This window comes from Pygocentrus nattereri, chromosome 7 (assembly GCF_015220715.1).
Source record: "Pygocentrus nattereri isolate fPygNat1 chromosome 7, fPygNat1.pri, whole genome shotgun sequence".
Classification (NCBI taxonomy): Eukaryota; Metazoa; Chordata; class Actinopteri; order Characiformes; family Serrasalmidae; genus Pygocentrus; species Pygocentrus nattereri.
In genome coordinates, this window is record NC_051217.1 from 26,406,284 (window position 1) to 26,427,228 (window position 20,945).

General features: G+C 48.5%; 1 protein-coding gene across 3 annotated transcripts; it reads right to left on the bottom strand.

Moving 5' to 3' along the window:
• Nucleotides 1-2,758: 2,758 nt before the first annotated feature.
• Nucleotides 2,759-18,559, bottom strand: ccnp (cyclin P). 3 transcript variants are annotated; one of them, XM_017686304.1, is made up of 10 exons: nucleotides 18,401-18,558; nucleotides 17,159-17,191; nucleotides 15,659-15,802; nucleotides 11,773-11,845; nucleotides 11,267-11,439; nucleotides 8,845-8,943; nucleotides 7,685-7,840; nucleotides 5,569-5,727; nucleotides 4,728-4,906; nucleotides 2,759-3,192 (listed from the first exon to the last, which is right to left on the bottom strand). In XM_017686304.1, exons 1-10 carry the CDS (start codon nucleotides 18,449-18,451, stop codon nucleotides 3,024-3,026), a joined length of 1,236 nt encoding a protein of 411 aa, XP_017541793.1. In that variant the 5' UTR covers nucleotides 18,452-18,558; the 3' UTR covers nucleotides 2,759-3,023. The 3 variants fall into 3 exon arrangements, with proteins under 3 accessions (XP_017541793.1, XP_017541795.1, XP_017541794.1); XM_017686306.1 differs by lacking the exon at nucleotides 18,401-18,558 and adding an exon at nucleotides 18,128-18,322; XM_017686305.1 differs by lacking the exon at nucleotides 17,159-17,191 and having other exon boundaries at nucleotides 18,401-18,559.
• Between the last annotated feature and the right edge of the window lie 2,386 nt (nucleotides 18,560-20,945).

The following is a 20,945-nucleotide window of genomic DNA, read 5'->3' on the forward strand; positions in this document are numbered from 1 at the left end:
GAAAGGAGAGGTAGAGAGGGAGGAGAGGTAGAGAGGGAGAAGGGGAAAGGAGAGGTAGAGAGGGAGAAGGGGAAAGGAGAGGTAGAGAGGGAGGAGAGGTAGAGAGGGAGAAGGGGAAAGGAGAGGTAGAGAGGGAGAAGGGGAAAGGAGAGGTAGAGAGGGAGAAGGGGAAAGGAGAGGTGGAGAGAGAGAAGGGGAGAGAAGGGGAGGGAGGAGAGGTGGAGAGAGAGAGGTGGAGAGAGAGAAGGGGAGAGAAGGGGAGGGGAGAGAGGGGAGAGGGAGAAGGGGAGACGAGAGGTGGGGAGAGGGAGAAGGGGAGACGAGAGGTAGAGAGAGAGAGAAGGGGAGACGAGAGGTAGAGAGAGAAGGGGAGACGAGAGGTAGAGAGAGAGAGAAGGGGAGACGAGAGGTAGAGAGAGAGAAGGGGAGGGAGGAGAGGTGGAGAGAGAGAGGTGGAGAGAGAGAAGGGGAGAGAAGGGGAGGGAGGAGAGGTGGAGAGAGAGAGAAGGGGAGAGAAGGGGAGGGAGGAGAGGTGGAGAGAGAGAGGTGGAGAGAGAGAAGGGGAGAGAAGGGGAGGGGAGATAGGGGAGAGGGAGAAGGGGAGAGAGGGGAGAGAGGGAGAAGGGGAGAGGGAGAAGGGGAGACGAGAGGTGGGGAGAGGGAGAAGGGGAGACGAGAGGTAGAGAGAGAGAGAAGGGGAGACGAGAGGTAGAGAGAGAGAGAAGGGGAGACGAGAGGTAGAGAGAGAAGGGGAGACGAGAGGTAGAGAGAGAAGGGGAGACGAGAGGTAGAGAGAGAGAAGGGGAGACGAGAGGGAGAGAGAGAGAGAGAGAGAGAGAGAGAGAGAGAGAGAGAGAGAGAGAGAGAGAGAGAGAGAGAGAGAGAGAGAGAGGAGAGGGAGAGGGAGAGAGAGAGAAGGGGGAAAGGAGAGGTAGAGAGGGAGGAGAGGTAGAGAGGGAGAAGGGGAAAGGAGATGTAGAGAGGGAGAAGGGGAAAGGAGAGGTAGAGAGGGAGAAGGGGAGGGGAGAGGGGAGAGAGGGGAGAGGGGAGGGGAGAGGGAGAAGGGGAGAGGGAGAAGGGGAGAGGGAGAAGGGGAGAGGGAGAGGGAGAGAGAGAGAAGGGGGAAAGGAGAGGTAGAGAGGGAGGAGAGGTAGAGAGGGAGAAGGGGAAAGGAGAGGTAGAGAGGGAGAAGGGGAAAGGAGAGGTAGAGAGGGAGAAGGGGAGGGGAGAGGGGAGAGAGGGGAGAGAGGGGAGAGAGGGGAGAGGGAGAAGGGGAGAGGGAGAAGGGGAGAGAAGAGGTAGAGAAGAGGAGAGGTAGAGAGAGAAGGGGGAAAGGAGAGGTAGAGGGGGAGGAGAGGTAGAGATGGAGAAGGGGAAAGGAGAGGTAGAGATGGAGAAGGGGAAAGGAGAGGTGGAGAGGTAGAGAGGGAGAAGGGGAGAGGAGAGGTAGAGGGGGAGAAGGGGAGAGGAGAGGTAGAGGGGGAGAAGGGGAGAGGAGAGGTAGAGAGGGAGAAGGGGAAAGGAGAGGTAGAGAGGGAGAAGGGGAAAGGAGAGGTAGAGAGGGAGAAGGGGAAAGGAGAGGTAGAGAGAGAGAGGGGAAAGGAGAGGTGGAGAGAGAGAAGGGGAGGGGAGAGAGAGAAGGGGAGGGGAGAGAAGGGGAGGGGAGAGAAGGGGAGGGAGGAGAGGTGGAGAGAGAGAGGTGGAGAGAGAGAAGGGGAGAGAAGGGGAGGGGAGAGAGGGGAGAGGGAGAAGGGGAGAGAGGGAGAAGGGGAGAGGAGAGGTAGAGAAGAGGTAGAGAAGAGGAGAGGTAGAGAGAGAAGGGGGAAAGGAGAGGTAGAGGGGGAGGAGAGGTAGAGATGGAGAAGGGGAAAGGAGAGGTAGAGAGGGAGAAGGGGAGAGGAGAGGTAGAGAGGGAGAAGGGGAGAGGAGAGGTAGAGGGGGAGAAGGGGAGAGGAGAGGTAGAGGGGGAGAAGGGGAAAGGAGAGGTAGAGGTAGAGAGAGAGAGAGAGAGAGAGAGAGAGAGAGAGAGAGAGAGAGAGAGAGAAGGGGGGGGGAGAGAGGAGAGGGAGGGGAGAGGAGAGGTAGAGAAGGGGAGAGGAGAGGTAGAGAGAGAAGGGGAAAGGAGAGGTAGAGAGAGAAGGGGAAAGGAGAGGTAGAGAGGGAGAAGGGGAAAGGAGAGGTAGAGAGGGAGAAGGGGAAAGGAGAGGTAGAGAGGGAGAAGGGGAAAGGAGAGGTAGAGAGAGAGAGGGGAAAGGAGAGGTGGAGAGAGAGAAGGGGAGAGAAGGGGAGGGAGGAGAGGTGGGGAGAGGAGAGGTGGGGAGAGAGAGGGGAAAGGAGAGGTGGAGAGAGAGAAGGGGAGAGAAGGGGAGGGAGGAGAGGTGGAGAGAGAGAGGTGGAGAGAGAGAAGGGGAGAGAAGGGGAGGGGAGATAGGGGAGAGGGAGAAGGGGAGAGAGGGGAGAGGGAGAAGGGGAGAGAGGGGAGAGGGAGAAGGGGAGAGGGGGGAGAGGGAGAAGGGGAGAGGGAGAAGGGGAGAGGGAGAAGGGGAGAGGGGGGAGAGGGAGAAGGGGAGAGGGAGAAGGGGAGAGGGAGAAGGGGAGACGAGAGGTGGGGAGAGGGAGAAGGGGAGACGAGAGAGAGAGAGAGAGAGAGAGAGAGAGAGAGAGAGAGAGAGAGAGAGAGAGAGAGAGAGAGAGAGAGAGAGAGAGAGAAGGGGAAAAGAGAGGGAGGATTTGAAATAAATGTGTCATTAAAATAATAGATGATCACAATTAAGAATTTGATTTATTATTTTTTCCCATATAAAACACTTAGAACAAACCCGTTGGATTCTGAAGTGCATGTCCAAATCAGCCCCTCGGTTAATCTGTTCACCGAACACACCTGAGCAGACGCTCCTCCACCCTCATCAGGATCATCTGACGCAGCACATCAGTCCACAGAGGCCGCACAGCTGAATCAGACGTTACCGTGGTTACTGCCCTCCTCCTCAGGCTGGACCCCAGGCCCCTCAGGCAGGCGAAGGTCAGGTCGGCAGGCCCAGCAGGCAGGGGGCGCCGTTCAGCGTGGGGTGCAAGCTGACCTGCAGTGTTTCTGGGGTGGAGTACTTTACGAACGTTGCACGACTTTCCCGGCTGGACGCTCGAGCAGCAGCCGCGGCCATGATCTGCATTATACTGCACAGAGTCGCCTCACTGCACCAACAAACAAACAAACAAACCTCATTACTATTCATCTGTGTCACATGACCATTTCTTGCAGCTGCCACATTAAAGAAGAAATCCAGCAATATTTCAACCCCTCATTATCAAGTGGTTGAGATGTAAACAAAACCCCAATTAGCCCTCTTTTTAAAGGGGAACTCCATAGATTTTTTTAAAATTCCAGACAGGAGGTGGTGGAGATGAAAATGCTGAGATTTTCGTTGGGAGTGACAAGAATGGACAAGTTTAGAAATGAGCAAATCAGAGGGACAGTGAATGTGGTGCAGTTTGGAGATAAAGCCAGAGAGGCCAGGTTGAGATGGTTTGGTCAAAGAATGTTGGAGCAGCCAGGTAGAAGGAGAAGAGGTAGACCTCAGAAGGTTTATGGATGTAGTGAAGGTGGACATGGAGATGGTTGGTGTGAAGGTGGAGGAGGCAGTGGATAGGGCAAGGAGGAGGCAGATGATCCGCTGTGGCGACCCCTAAAGGGAGCAGCCGAAACCAGAAGAAGAAGAAGAAGATAATTAAGTGGTTAAGTTGTAATCAGAGTGGCTCAGAGTCGTTTGGTGTGAAATGCTCCATTCTGGAGAAACTTACCGAGTCAGAACTGTTCACAGTGGTGGTAATAGGAACCAGATGTCCCCCTCTAAAAGCTCCTCACAGAAAGTTCCTACATGAAATGGTTCTGAGTTCACTGCCTGATGACTGAGACGCTTGCTTATGATAGTTTAGAGAACTTAAACTCCATTCATGGTGGAGGGAGACATGCAGGGTGCTGTGCGGCAAAATCCCCAAAGAAAATTTATTATTCCAGATTTTCCACCATTTTCCATCATCAACATTCCATATAAACTCAGAAGACTCGGGTTTAGAAAGTTAGTTTAGAAAGTGAAATGTTTTCTGTTCTTGTTTGATACAGGATTTCAGCTCATCTTCAGTTCAGGTGGAGAATGTGGTTTTACATCGTCTTGCTGAAATAATCAAGGCCTTCCCTGAAAAAGACGTCTGGACGGCAGCAGATGTTGCTAAAACATGTAAATATTCAGCATTATGGTGCCTTCACAGATGAACACGTCACCCATGCCATGTGCACTAATGCCCCCCTAAACCATCATAAGTGATACTTTTTTTTTCTTTTATCATGAATACTGGCTTTAGAACTTGGAACTTGGTGGAACTTTTAGAATTTGTCATCTTTGTACTATTTTCAATAAAATACAGGATTTAAATTTTTTGCACGTCACTGCATCTCCTTTGGTTTTATTTAAATTTTGCACAGTGGCCCAACCTTTTTGGAAATGGGGTTGTAAATACAGTCTGTGTTGTCATCATGGCGACCCCTGGTTCCCATCACCACCACTGTAAAGACATCTGAACCGTTTCATACCAGACATCCGAAACACTGTTCACTGTGGGGATATACTTTGTGGGGATAAAGGACTCCAACTCAGGTCCTTCTATGGACACGACATCGACTACAGAATGAGATTGTGACTTTTCTCCTGTGACTGCTCTTCGAGACTGACCTGCCTACGTGGATGGTGGAGGCGATGCACCAGGCCGTCTCAGTCTCAGGTGTGGGCGTGTCCTGCAGCAGCCTGCGGGCGAGGCGGAGCGCAGCACCAGCCAGCTGAGCAGGCAAATACACCACACACTGACCCTCCAACAGGGAGAGCTCCAGCAGATACCGCGCCATACACACCACCTGCAAAGACACAGGAACCAGAATCACCGCACACACACACCCACCCACCCACCAACCCAGCTGTGAACTGTAATATGATGTAATATAACATATGAGGCCACAAAGAACGGGTTTGCATTCAAACGTTTTGCAAATGCGCATAAGGAATTCCGCACTTCCACCTACTACAGTTAGACAAAGAATCTTTGGATGATGTAGGCGGCCAAGATCAGGGGCACTAAAAACAACAAGATGGAGAGACTTTATGCTTTTTTACCCTTTATGCTTTAAGAAGAACCATCTTAACAGCCGTTTGCTGACTTATAACTGCAGATCAGAGACGCTGAGCAGGACGAGCAGTGGCCGCCTAATGAAGCTGAAGTCTGTAGTTCATAGTTAGCTAATATAATCTTCAGACACAAAATGTCTTGATTTACTCAAAAAGGGAGGACACCGGGCGCGTGATTTACTCAAAAAGGGAGGACACCGGGCGCGTGATTTACTCAAAAAGGGAGGACACCGGGCGCGTGATTTACTCAAAAAGGGAGGACACCGGGCGCGTGATTTACTCAAAAAGGGAGGACACCGGGCGCGTGATTTACTCAAAAAGGGAGGACACCGGGCGCGTGATTTACTCAAAAAGGGAGGACACCGGGCGCGTGGTGTTCTGAATGCAGCAGTACCTTGTCGCTGCAGTGTGCGATGTAAGCAGACAGCAGCAGGAAGTGAATCGGTGGGCAGTGAAACAGCTCAAACTGAAGACCACCCAGGACCCGCCGCTCCATCCGCAGGAACTGCTTCTTGCTGTACGCGTTTGCCATCAGATAACACAGCTCAGACACCTGCCCACACACAAAGCCCAACACAGCTCAGACACCTGCCCACACGCAAAGCCCAACACAGCCCAGTCAACCACCCGCAAAACGCCAACACGGCTCAGACAACCACCCGCACGCAAACACCAACTTGGCTCAGTTACCCGCACGCAAACCCCAACAGTTGTGTCACCCTCACGCAAACCCCAACACAGCCCAGTGACTCACGCAAACTCGGCTCAGACGCACACCCGCACAGCCCAGTGACTCACGCAAACTCGGCTCAGACGCACACCCGCACAGCCCGACTCGGCTCAGACGCACACCCGCACAGCCCGACTCGGCTCAGACGCCCGCCCGCACGCAAACCCTAAAACGGCTCAGATGCCCGCCCACAAGCTAACCCCAACATGGCTCAGCTGCCCGCACGCAAACTCCAAAACAGCCCAGTCAACCTCACAAAAACGCCAACACAGCTCAGACACCTACCGGCACGCAAACCCCAACCAAGCTCAGACACCTACCCGCACACAAAGCCCAACACAGCCCAGTCACTTGCCCGCACACACGCAAACCCCAACACAGCTCAGACACCCTCATGCAAACACCAACGCAGCTCAGTCACCTACCAGCAAACACAGCTCAGTCACCCTCCTGCACACAAACATCAACTCAGCTTAGTCACCCTCACGCAAACCCCAACACGGCTCAGTGACTCACGCAAACCCCAACACGGCTCAGACACGCCCGCATGCATAGCCCAACTAGGGTCAGAGACCCGCATGCATAGCCCAACTAGGGTCAGAGACCCGCATGCATAGCCCAACTAGGGCCAGAGGCGCGCCCGCCCGCATGCATAACCCTCGTAACCCGCACGCAAAACCCAACACGGCTCAGATGCCCGCACGCAAACCCCAGCACGGCTCAGAGGCGCGCCCGCCCGCATGCATAACCCTCGTAACCCTCATGCAAAACGACCGCCCGCCCGCGCATGTACCCAAACACGGCTCAGACGCCCGCCCGACCGCACCAACACGGCTCAGACGCCCGCCCGTCCGCACGTATAGCCCAACTCTGCACAGACGCCCGTCCGCACGTATAGCCCAACTCTGCACAAACGCCCGCCCACCACAACACACCCACGGATGTACCCCAACACGGCTCAGTAACCCTCACACAAACCCCAACACAACCAAGTCGCCCGCACGGAAACCCCAACACAGCTCAGGCGCCCACCCGCCCGCCCGCACGCGTACCTCACGCGGCTCAGTCGCCCGCACGCGTACCTCACGCGGCTCAGTCGCCCGCACGCGTACCTCACGCGGCTCAGTCGCCCGCACGCGTACCTCACGCGGCTCAGTCGCCCGCACGCGTACCCCAACGCGCCTCGGACGCCCGCCAGCACGCGCCTCGGAAGCCCGCCAGCACGCGCCTCGGAAGCCCGCCAGCACGCGCACCCCAACGCGCCTCGAACGCCCACCAGCACGCGCACCCCACCGCGCCTCGGACGCCCGCCAGCACGCGTACCTCAACGCGCCTCGGACGCCCTCCAGCACGCGTACCCCAACGCGCCTCGGACGCCCGCCAGCACGCGTACCCCAACGCGCCTCGGACGCCCGCCCGCAAACCCCAACGCGCCTCAGACGCCCGCCCTGCACCAATACCAAAACTCGGCTCAGCCACCCTCACACAAACCCAACCACAGCTCAGACACCCGCCCGAACACAAACCCCAACACAGCTCAGTCACACTCACGCAAATCCCCAAAACGGCTCAGTAACCGTCGCCAAACCCCAACACGCCTCAGACGCCTGCCCGCACGCAAACCCCAACACGTCCAAGTCGCCCGCACGGAAACCCCAACTCAGCCACCCACCCGCCCGCCCGCGTACTCTGTGTGTGTGTGTATATGAAAAATAATCACCACCAACACAGCTCAGACAAGACCCAGTGTTTGTTTTAGAGACAGATTTGTAACTTTCACCTCTGGCAGTAAACACTCCTCCTTCTTGGCGGCGATGAAGAGGCAGGTGACGCCCAGCAGCTGCAGGCTGGACACCGAGACTTTAACACACCTGAGAGCTCGGTTCAGCAGGTGAATGGCCAGGTACAGAGTCTCCTCCGAGAAATTAAACACCTCCTGCACAACAAAAACAATTATCTTCAAGCTCCGCAGATCAGCTCTATTAGATTTTATAGCTGCTATGAAGTTTGGAGGTTTCTATTAAAAAGGTCATCTGGAGGTTTCAAATTATATAAATAAGTGAAAAGTGACCCTCAAAACCAAATTTATGTCTCTCCTTGCACACTGTAGAGGGTGATGTAAAAAGATTAATCTGATTTTTTTTAATGATTTATCTTATAAATCATTACAGATCAGTGCAGTCAACTGCACATGGTGTAAATGAGCATAAAAGTTTATGTGGGTGTACAAGGTCTCAGTCTGAACCTCCTCCAGCTGTACGGACGACATCACCACCACAGGCAAACTCATCCCATACTGGATTGAGCATGTCGGGCCTCACTGCACTCATGGGTCTTTCAGGGCCATTTCGGACATCATCCAGTGCTGCGGAACCAACAACGAATGCTCTGAGCTGTTGGAGCTTCACTTCCCATGAAAATCATGTTGCACAGTTATGACGGACTCACTCTTATTGATGTGGAGAACGCAGAATGCATTCTGCTGAGGGGTCACATCTCTCAGACTGAAGGAGATAAGATGCGTTTGTCATTGCACAGTGTACAACGAAATTGAGCAGCAATCCAACGGCACTTCCTACATACAAAAACTATGACCCTCTCTTACAATTGGACTGTGATTGGTTCCTCAGTGCCTCATGCTTGTAAAAATATGAAATCAGATTAATCTTTTTGGAATCACCCTGTAATATATACACCTATAGGTGCATAGAGCACTTTCATCCAATAACAACTGACCCCAAAAACTTGGTTTCAGGGGCAATAAATCCCAGTACTGCAGTGGCCCAGTGGGATTTCAGAATGAATTAGACCAGATATTCAGTAAACATGTCAAGACTAGATTTTGCCCAATCAAAAAGGGGCACCACGCTCAGTGCAGCTCTATTAGAGAGACAGTGAATTATCAGGAGGTGTGTAGTTGAGAGACTCTGCAGTGCCTACATGAACCTGAATGAGCCAGTCCACCAGGATTGCGCGCGTGTTCTCAGAGAATGGCCATGGCAGCTCGGCGCTCGGCAGCGCGCAACGCAGTTGACTCCTCTGAAACAAAACGCACAGATGCATGAGATTTTGGCCCATTCATGCTCTGCTAATAAAACAATTCATTTACACAGGTAAAGCATCCGCCCCAAAAACATCCAATGCTGATGTAATGAATGAATGTAAGCGAAGCATATACCCCACTAATTAGCATGGTGCCAATTCCATAGATGAGAACAGGCATACGACACTTCCCTGTCGTCTGAATGGTCCCTCTTTTGGGTGAAAAAGCTGGTCAGGGTGCTGGTGCCAAACTGGAAATTAGTGGCACCAGGCCTTTTAAAAAAATAAAAATAAAAAAAATATATTTAAAAAAAAAAAAAAAAAAAAAAAAAAACACAACAGTACAAATTTTGCACATCCAACAATAAGACAACCCAGTTTACGGCTTTTTCACCCCAAAGAGCGAAGGAATGCTAAAGGAGAGATGTGAGGCTTCAGGTCACCTGCAGAGCGAAAAAAACCTGGCCAGGTAATATACACATGTAACGAATACTTCACCAGGGGCATTTCTAGATTACTTGCTGAAGTGGGACACAAACAGAACCAATCAATTTCTGCATACAACATGAACATTCAAAAGAACTACACCATATTGCCAAAGGTATTCAATCACCCACCCAAATCATTGAATTCAGGTGTTCCAATCACTTCCATGGTCACAGGTGTATAAAGCCAAGTCCCTAGGCCTGCAGACTGCTTCTACAAACATTAGTGAAAGAATGGATTGCTCTCAGGAGCTCATTGAATTCCAGCATGGTACCATGATTGGATACCACCTGTGCAACAAGTCCAGTCATGAAATTCTCACTACTAAATATTCCACAGTCAACTGTCAGTGGGATTATAAAGTGGAAGCGATTGGGAACGACAGCAACTCTGCCACAAAGTGGTTGGCCGTAAAATGACAGAGCAGGGTCAGCGGATGCTGAGGCGCAGAGTGCGCATGGGTCACCAACTTTCTGCTGAGTCAATCGCTATAGACCTCAAACTTCATGTGGCCTTCAGATAAGCTCAAGAACAGCGTAGAGAGCTTCATGGAATGGGTTTCCATGGCCAAGCAGCTGCATCCAAGCCTTACATCACCAATCGCAATGCAAAGCGTGGAATGCAGTGGTGTAAAGCGCCGCAACTGGACTCTAGAGCAGTGGAGATGTGTTCTTTGGAGTGACCAATCATGCTTCTCAGTCTGGCAATGCAATGGACATGTCTGGGTATGGCGGCTGCCAGGAGAACAGTACTTATCTGACTGCACTGTGTGGAGTGTAAAGTGTGGTGGAGAGGGGGATTATAGCATGGGATTGTTTTTCAGGAGTTGGGCTTGGCCCTTTAGTTTCAGTGAAAAGAGCTCTTAATGCTTCAGCACCAAGAGATTTTGGACAATTTCATGCTCCCAACTTTGTGGGAACAGTTTGGGGATGGCCCCTAACTGCTCCAACATGACAGCGCACCAGTGCACAAAGCAGGTCCATAAAGACATGGATGCACTGAATGCAGCATAAGATCTTGTGGTGCCCCAAGATCTCCCTGTGAACCCACTGATAACCTGAGACCATTTGCTCTAAAGACCTTGGATTTATTGCAAACTCATTCTCAAGCTTCACCAAAAATATCCAACCTGAAACAGAGTTCACTCCTCAGATCAGACAGGTACCTCCACACTCCTGAAGATGGTTCTTCAGGGGTTCTTTAAAGAAAATTGATCTACAGTACACAGCACCAACAAGAATCCTTCTACTGTAACGAAGTCAAGCTTGTTCACAATAACAGAACCCTTTTTGGTATGCATAGAACCATATACATCCTACATCAATCTGAGGATCAATTTCACATTGTAGGAGAACCATTTATTCATCGAAACGGTGAGCGTTTGTCTTGTTAAAGAATGACTGAAGAACCATCTTTAAGAATGTCTAAAACACCAAAAACACCTGCCAAGTTTACACGATGCTTTTTGGATCATCATGTCGGCCTGATCATCCAGACTATTGTGGTGTGAAGATATGAAGTAAAATGGTTTTAAAATGTTCACATATTAAAGTAATTGAAAATCATTGTTTTTTGGAATAACCTGTGGGTACCCCTGCATGGTCACCCATGTCACCCCTGTGGCCGACCCCCAACTGATTCCATCTTCAGCTCGTTCAGGACCTCATAATTCAGAGGAACCAGTGACACGATGGGGAACGTTCCAATACAAATCAGGTTTGGAACATCTACCACAGTGTGAGAAACGTGGTTTCTGTAAACATCACTCGTTCCTCCATCACGGAGACAGGTCTGAAAGCTGGACTGCAGCAGCAGCTCTGGGCTGTTGAGTTACCATCATGTCTGAGAAGACATCCCAGGCGTAGGTCCGATCATAGAGGAGGCCCAGGTTATCCATAGCCACCTCCACCTCTCTGTGCAGTAGGCCAGGCAGCAGCTCCCTGAGAGATGGTGCCACATGCAGGCTGTGAAGGTGGTTTAGCACAGCCTCCTGCTCAAAACTTTCCACTACAGAGGAACAGAGCACAGGGGGTCAGAGGAACAACAGATGCAGAAAACAGAGGAACACAGACACAAAAATGTAGCAAACATGAAAAAACAGCAAAACATGAGTGGAATGGCCCAGAAACAGAGGAAAACTAAAATGTCAGTGAACACAAAAGCATCAGATGGATGCAGTGAAACGAAAGGTTTGCATAACTCTAGGGAAAACTGTGAATCTGATTTTTCAGATTCGGATTGAGATGAGAAACAAGCTGCAAAACGAACCACAAACAGACATGTTTCAGAATCACACCTGCACACCAACACTTCACAGGTGCAGAGGGAGTTCAGTCCTACCTGGACTGACTGAGCTGTTCTGGGAATAATCCAGGAGGACCCCATCATCCTCACATAGCAGCGGCCTCCACACCTGCAGCAGAGACAACTACTGTCACAGCAAGCAAGCAAGCAAGCAAGCAAACAAACCATCACACACCAGAGCAAAGAGAGATACAGAAAATATCAGAAAAGACTAGAAGTAACGTCAAATGAGCAAAATGGATAGGGAATACGGGGAAATAGAGCGATGGAGTTTGGTGTGAAACTGTTCTACATAAACGTACTGAGTCAGAACTGTTCACAGTGGTGGTAATGGGAACCAGACATTCCCCTCTAAAAGCTCCTCACAGAAAGTTCCTACATGAAATGGTTCTGAATTCACTGCCTGATGACAGACGCTGTTTTATGATAGTTTAGAGAACTTGCATTCCATTCATGGTGGAGGGAGACATGCAGGGCTTCTTCTTTCGGCTGCTCCCTTTAGGGGTCACCACAGCGGATCATCTGCCTCCATCTTGCCCTATCCATTGCCTCCTCTACTTTCACACCAACCATCTCCATGTACACCTTCACTACATCCATAAACCTTCTCTGAGGTCTACCTCTTCTCCTTCTACCCGGCAGCTCCATCTCCAACATTCTTTGACCAATATATCCACCATACATCATAGAAGGACGCACTACTGTCTTGTAAACCTTCCCTTTCACTCTTGCTGCTATCCTTCTGTCACACATCAGGTCTGACACCCGTCTACACCCACTCCATCCTGCCAACACCCTCTTCACCTCTTCTCTACACTGTCCATTGCTCTGGATGGTTGACCCAAGATATTTGAAGTCATCCACCTTTACCACCTCTACTCCTTGCATCTTCACCTTTCCACCTGCCTCCCTCTCATTCACACACATGAATTCTGTCTTATCTCTACTGACCTTCATTCCTCTCCTCTCCAGTGCAAACCTCCACCTCTCCAGATTCTCTTCCACCTGCTCTCTACTCTCACCACAGATTACAAGGTCATCTGGAAACATGGTCCATGGAGCCTCCTGCCTGACCTCATCTGCCAACCTGTCCATCACCATTGCAAACAAGAAGGGGCTCAAAGCTGATCCCTGATGTAACCTTACCTTCACTTTGAAACCATTTGTCACTCCAACTGCACACCTCACCACTGTCTCACTATCCTCATACATGTCCTGCACCACCCTAACATACTTTTCAGCTACACCTGACTTCCTCATACACTACCACGGTTCCTCTCTTGGCACCCCATCATATGCCTTCTCTAGATCCACAAAGACACAATGTAGCTCCTTCTGACCTTCTCTGTACTTCTCTACCAACACAACACAAAAATTGCATCTGTGGTACTCTTTCTAGGCATGAAACCAAACTGCTGCTCACTAATCTGAACCTCTCGCCTTAGCCTTGCTTCAACAACTCTTTCCCATACCTTCATGGTGTGGCTCATCAACTTTATACCTCTGTAGTTACAGCAGCTCTGCACATCACCCTTGTTCTTAAAATGGGGACCAATACACGGCTTCTCCACTCATCAGGCATCCCCTCACTCTCCAGGATTTTGTTAAACATGGTTAAAAAGTCCACTGCTTTCTCTCCTAAACATCTCCATACCTCCACAGGTATGTCATCTGGACCAACTGCCTTTCAATTCTTCATCCTTTTTAAAGCTGCCGTCACTTCCACTTTACTAATTCTCTGCACTTCCTGATCCACTCTCTCTCCCCCATTGTACTCCTCTCTCTCGTTTTCCTCATTCATTAGTTCTTCAAATACTCCTTCCATCTACTCAACACTCTCTGTTCACTCACTAGTACATTTCCCTCTCCATCCGTTATCAGCCTAACCTGCTGTACATCCTTTCCAGCTCTATCTCTCTGTTTAGCCAAACGATACAAGTCCTTTACTCCTTCTTTACTGTCCAGCCTCTCATACAGCTCATCATAGGCCTGAGCCTTTGCCTTTGCCACCATTCTTTTTCGCTATGCGACTAGCCTCACAGTACTCCGGCCTACTTCCTTCATCTCTCTGGTTATCCCACCTTTTCTTAGCTGCCTTCTTCTGAATACTCTCCTTGACTTCCTCATTCCACCACCAACTTTCCTTGTCTTCTTTCCTCTGACCAGACGAAACACCCAACACATTTTTGCCAGTTTCTCTCACCACCTTAGCTGTAGTTTCCCAGTCCTCAGGTAGCTCCTCACTGCCCCCAAGGGCCTGCTGCAATTTTTCTCTGAACTGCCTGCAACCATCCTCCTCCTTCAGCTTCCACCATCTAATCTTTGGCTCTGTCTTCACTCTCTTCCTCTTTGTTTCTAACCTCATTCTGCAGACAACCACCCTATGCTGCCTTGCTACACTTTCCCCTGGTACCACTTTACAATCTCCAATCTCCTTTAGGTGGCATCTCCTGCTAAGGATATAATCCACCTGTGTGCACCTCCCTCCACTCTTGTATGTCACCCTGTGTTCTTCCCTCTTCTGAAAATACGTGTTCACCACAGCCATTTCCATTCTCTTTGCAAAATCTACAACCATCTGACCTTCCGCATTTCTGTCTTTCACACCATACATACCCAGCACCTCTTCATCCCCTCTGTTCCCTTCACCAACATGTCTGCAAGCTCTCTGCCTTTACCAGTCATTGTCCCCATGTTCAGAGTCCCTACTCTAACCTCCACACTCCTGCCTTTCTTTCTCTCTTGCTGCCTTCTAACCCACCTTCCTCCTCTTCTCTTTGATGGTCTTCGACCTACAGTAGTCCAATTTCCACCAGCACCCTGCTGGTCAACAGCACCGGAGGCGGTCGTTGTTAACCCGGGCCTCGACTGATCCGGTATGGCAATAATATTTGTGATCCGCATGAGAATGGTGACCCTCACCATTTATCCAGGCTTGGGACCGGCGCCAGAAGTATACAAAGTACACCCCTAATGGCTGGTTTAGGGAGACATGCAGGGCACTGTGCGGCAAAATAGTCCCCAAAGAAAATGTATTATTCCAGATTTTCCACTATTTTCCATCATCAACATTCCATATAAACTCAGAAGACTTGTGTAGGTTCTCTGGTGGTTCTTGGTTGTCATGGCGATGCCTGGTTCCCATCACCACCACTGTAAAGATGTCTGAACCGTTTCACACCAAACCACTCTGAATCACTGTTTACATCTCACACACTGAGTTATGGGGGAACTTTGAATCTGAAAAGGTGTGCAGCATACATTGTCATGGTGATTTGTCACAGTAGAAAGGGTTCAGCAGGCCACTTCCTGGTTTCCCCACCATCAAAAACAGGCCTGCTGAACAGCAGAGGGCGCTTGCTCACGAGTCCTCAATGAATGGGAGTGAATGGAACCCAACGGCTAAAAACGAGAAGTTAAAATAGTTTCTAATCACAGAAATTTCCTTTAGTTTTAGACATAAGGAGGACAAGCTTTACTAAAACAGCAGAGAAAACTCACTTGCGTGTTTATTCTACAGTAAACGGGTTTGGGCAGCAGGAGGCGGGGCTTTACTGCTAGAGTGGGATGATGGGCAAGCAGAGCAGCTCATTGGCTGTTGGCACTCACTGACGTCATGCACGTACATGAGGCACCGTTTTAAAATTCCTGTAACTCTAGTTTAAAAATCTCTTCAATATAACAGTGTTAAAATGTTTTATGCTGTTCAGGACATGTAGGAATTCTTTTACATTATAATATTCCAGTATTTATAAACTATGATTTTGCTCAAAAGGCTCCATATCAACCCATTCATTTTGGACTCACTGGGGAGCCCCCACCCCATAGAGTTTGAGAAAACCAGAAGAGCGACAGTTCTCTCTACAAGAACTCTGAATGACGAGATCCAGCTTCACAAGACCAAACACACACAGATTCTCACCCATCTGCAGTCACTGCTCTGTCGTCTGCGGTCAGTCTGTCTGTCTCTGTGCTGTTGTCTCCACTCATCTCCATCGGGGCAGCTCCGCCGCTCTCTCGCCCCGCAAATGTTCGCCCACATCCTCAGTGGGGGGCGCTCTTCAGCCTGTGTGTAGCAGTTTGGTTACAGGTGTTTAAACAGTAATGAAATGATAGAAGTTTTACTCAAACATTTTTATTGTTTGCAAATTAAAGATCATTTTTCACAGATTCATATAAACAGAAGTTTACAGTAATTTCTACCGAGACTATCATAAAGTGAGTGCCCTAGAATGTGTGTCAGGCTTCAGTCCTCATGGGCCAAACTTCTGCAGACTTCAGCTCACAGCCTCACTAAACACACCTGATTCAGCTCATTAGACCTTCATGAACTGCAATCACAGCGTCATAAATTTAAATAAACTATAAACATATACACGTGTGTAACGTTTGTGTGTGCACACGAGAGTGAGGGCATCTGAGAGTGAGTGTGCGAGCTAACCAAATTCAATTGGCTCCTGGGTTTGGTTTCATTTATGACCCCAGACCTGCTGAATCTGAACATTGCTTAAACAGAACTCTTCTGACAGTGTGAAGCAGTTAGAACCTCTCAAAAAGCAGCACATGATGCCGTGTTCTAAAGAGATTCAAATGCAGAACAAAGTCACTGAAATTTACAAAAGTCTTGAAAGGGTTATAAAGCCATGGCTGAGGCTGTGAGACACCAGAGACCCATAGTGAGAACAGTTATCCACAAATGGAGGAAACTTGGGACAGCGGTGAACCTTCCCTACCAAAATTTCACCAAGAGCACATCAATGACTCATCCAGGAGGTCACAGAATAACCCATATGAACATTTAAAGAGCTGCAGGCCTCAGTAAAGCTCAACGTACATGATTCCACAATAAGAAAGACGCCAGATGAGTATGGCATTAATGAGAAAGCTGCAAGGCACAAACCACCGCTGACCAAAAAGAAAGGCTTTTTGGGACAATATTCCGTGGACTGACAGGTCAAAGATAGAACGTTTTGGAAGAAAAGGGTCACGTGACACCTACTGTAAAGTCAACACTGCCTTCCACCATAAGAACATCGCACCAACAGTGAAACATGGTGGTGGTAGTGTGATTGTCTGGGGCTGCTTGTCATAATCGATGGAACCTGGAGGAGTTTGTCTGCCTATCAGTTTGTGAACTACAGCTCAAGAGCAGTGGGGTTATGGAGCAGGACAATAATCTGAAGTTCACAAGCAAGTCCAGCTCCGAGTGACTCAAAAGGAACAAAATGAAGGTTTTGGAGTGGCCAAAACAAAGTCCTCACCTGAGCCCCATCTCCATAAACATTCATGGTCAAAAACTCTAATGTAGCTGAATTAAAACAATTCTGTAAAGAAGGTTGGTCTGAAATTCCACACACCACCACCACCACCACCACATCAGCGTTACTGCAGTGCTGAAAATGACCCACCACCCAAATAGTACCTGCTCTGTGAGGGTCCATGAGGGTCCTGACCACTGAAGAACAGGGTAAAAGGGGGTAACAAAGTATCAGAGAAACAGATGGACTACAGTGTGTAACTGTAGAACTACAAAGTGCACCTATACAGTAAGTGGAGCTGATAAAATGGACAATGAGCATAGAAACAAGGAGGTGGTCATAAAGTGGAGGCTCAGTGTGGACGAATTTGTCAGGAGACCTGCTGTAAATACCAGCTGTAAAGCATCTCTAACTTGCATTATGCTTTACATTATACTTTAGTTTGCAGCCCTCGCATCACATTTGCACCACTAATTACATTTATTGCTTTAATTGTTTACAAAGCAAAAATCACTAGAATTTGAAGATTTGGAGCACGTTCTGTGAATGGAGCTCATTTTAGACCTCTAACTTCTGATATTAATACTTTGTGTAGATGTTTGAAAAGATTTATCTTCAGACTGTCCAGAATCCATGACACGTTTTCACCATAAAGGACTGAAAATAAGGTCAGGCACAGGTCATGTTCCTCATTAATGTGGCAGAAATACATGAAGTAACCGTTTTAATCGAAATGTTTTCAATAAAGAATTTTAAATAAAAATAACTGAAGGTATACAAAGGGCTTGACCGGCACACGTAGCCTATTAATAAACAGGTATCCTATAAAATATAAACAGGTTCGGTTAAGAGAGCTTCACATCAAATGTGGGACACTTGTTAAAATCACTTCTCATTAAATAAATGAAACGACCATTAAACTCATCAGAAGTGAAGCGAGTAAAGAAATTAAATCCCTAGAAGATTTCAATTAATGTATTTACACAGACAAGTTCAACGTCCGTGTAGAATTTCAGGAACTGCACAAAATCAGCATGACGATCAAATTCCAGTCATTTTATGTGGGACATAATTTTGGCGCTAAAACGTCCTCAGAACTAAACGGAAGTCTGACTGCAGTTCATACTGCTCACCGCCAGGGCTCACACTGGGTTTCTGCGCCTCCACCGGTGGAACTTTTCCTCACAGTCGGTCTAGGAAAGTTTAATGTTGGGAGTTCTGAGGGTTAAACGGCACCGCAGTCGCAGAACCGTCCAACACCAGCACATGAGCTCAATAAAATCCTCACAGCAATGTTCAACATCTATTGCAAAGCCTGCCCAGAAGAGCAGAGGCTGTTACTGCCGCAAAGACTCATTATTAATCCCACCATTCCAGCAGAAACGCTGTGGGACCCTCAAACTGACCTTTCTGGGGTCCAGCAGCGTCCTGGAGTCACATAGTCCGGTTCGGGCCATGATGTACCCGGATCTGCAGCTACCTCAGCGCGAAAACCACAGCGCGGACTTTTAGAAGACCGCACCTGCACGCAGGTTAATTAGGCACGACTAATCAACAGAGATCTGGTGCGCACCGCCACCTGCTGTTCGGGGGTAGAAGTACAGCAGCATGGATGCAATGCGCTCGATTTGAAGGGGAATTCCAGGAGGTACAGCATGCAAACAACATCGGTCCAGGACATGTCAGAGTGGCCCTGATTGGCCCTTAGTCTGCTCCTGATTAAAGTTATTATCCTCACATAAAGTTTCTACATGAAATGGTTCTGAATTCACTGCCTGATGACTGAGACGCTGTTTTATGATAGTTTAGAGAACTTAAACTCCATTCATGGTGGAGGGAGACATGCAGGGAGCTATGCGGCAAAATAGTCCCCAAAGAAAACGTATTATTCCAGATTTTCCACTATTTTCCATCATCAACATTCCATATAAACTCAGAAGATTTGTGTAGGTTCTCTGGTGGTTCTGGATGGTAAAAAAAATGTCTTGTGTTTTAGCCATGGCGACGCCTGGTTCCCATCACCACCACTGTAAAGACGTCTGAACCGCTCCATGGAATTCCCCTTTAACCGGCTAACGGGGCAATAAAAGAGGAAGCGCGTTATTTTAGATAAAGATTTATTACTCGCATAAACAGCAAAAACGCTCTGTAACAATACAAATCAGGCGACTGCAAACAGGCGTTCTGCCCCCCCACCCCAACTTAGCAAAGCCTCCTTTAGTACATCTCAATAGCGCTGTTTGCGATTGTTCATCACATTCAGAGAAAAACAGAACAGAAACCAGTTCCGCAGTCTTTGTGTCTTATTGCATGTTTATGTTTATAAATCCAAACTGCTGTTCATGTTTGATGCAGTTCCTCCGGCAGCCAGAGGAACTGGGGCCTGGCGGATAAACATAAGGGGGGGAGCAAAAAAGGGCAGGGGAGGGGTGGGTTGTTGGAGCCTCACCTTCCTCTTACACACACGCTTGAACACACAGAGCAGAAAAGAAAGGAAAGATGTTCACTATTGTGTGTGTGTGTATGTATATATATATATATATATATATATATATATATATATATATATATATATATATATATGTCTCATCAACACAATTTCAGGGAGTGGGTGAACAAAGGGCGAGCGCACTGATCCAAAAGAGGAGAAGCAAAACAAAAAACTAAATCAGATGCCCGTATAACGAAGCATCTCAAAAAAGGCAAGACAAAAAAAAAGGCAGGTGGACACAGACGCACCATTACACACCCCTGCATCACCATCACCCCAAATCATCATTATTTACTAGAGAGAGAGAGAGAGAGAGAGAGAGAGAGAGAGAGAGAGAGAGAGAGAGAGAGAGAGAGAGAGAGAGAGAGAGAGAGAGTGAGAGAGTGAGACCAGACAGTCTTAAATAAGGGGACATTCAAAATCATCATACTTAAAAAAAATCTTTGTACATCAACACCTCCGATGCTGTACAGATTGACAGGTGAGTGACAGTCGAACACACTGCTGTTTCTGGAGTAGAGAGATTCCTGATAAAGAGCTTCTGATGTTCCTGATGGAAAAGTATCTGATGCACCTCAAAGGTTCTGCTGCAAGACACTCCACCTTCTTCGTGGTGAAGAAGGTTCAAACGGAGAAGTTTTTGTGTTTATGTAAAAATGTATGACATTTATTTTGAAGGTTCTGATGGAGAACTTCCAGGGAGTTTCCCAGACCCAGATTAAGCCTAATCCAAGACTAAAAGGAACTTCCAGAGGTGATTCTCCAACCGCACTTCCATTTAGGCCAAGAATAGAGTTACAACGTGTGGGAAAGTGGTCCCTAATTTCTGAAGGAGATGTCTCCGATGGTTCTAGTGAAGAATGTTATGAGTTCACTAATGAGAAATTCCTGCTGGAGAAGTTCTACAGTTTCAGATGGAGAAGGTGCTCATGGAGACATTCTAAAGTTTCTGATGGAGGTTCTGGTTGAAACGTTCTAGTTTCTGGTGAAGACATTTCCAGGCTGGTGATGAAGGAACTGCAGGTTCGGTTTCTTCCCTTTACACGACTACAGCACCTCCCAAAAACCCTCATTATGCCCATTTTACAAAACCAACACACACTTTAAGATGAAGTTTCAGACAGACACACACACACACACACACACACACACACACAGAGTCAGACTGATGAGGACGTTCCGCGGGCTGAGAACCCGTTTACACCTGCTTGTTTCTTGTGACTTGTATCTGGACTGTAATGTCCATATTACAGCGCCTGCGTCACTTTCAGCTCGTTCTTGCGACCGAATCGCAGCTGCGCAGTTATTCCCTCCAGTGTTCTACCGCCTCACAACAGCTCTGCAAAATTCCGAAAAATAAAACCCTGAACACCGTATCTAACGAACTGTAACATCAGCAAGACTTTCCGCCAAAACAGTACACCCCCTCTGCATTAAACTGTTTGAATATCAGGTTGAAC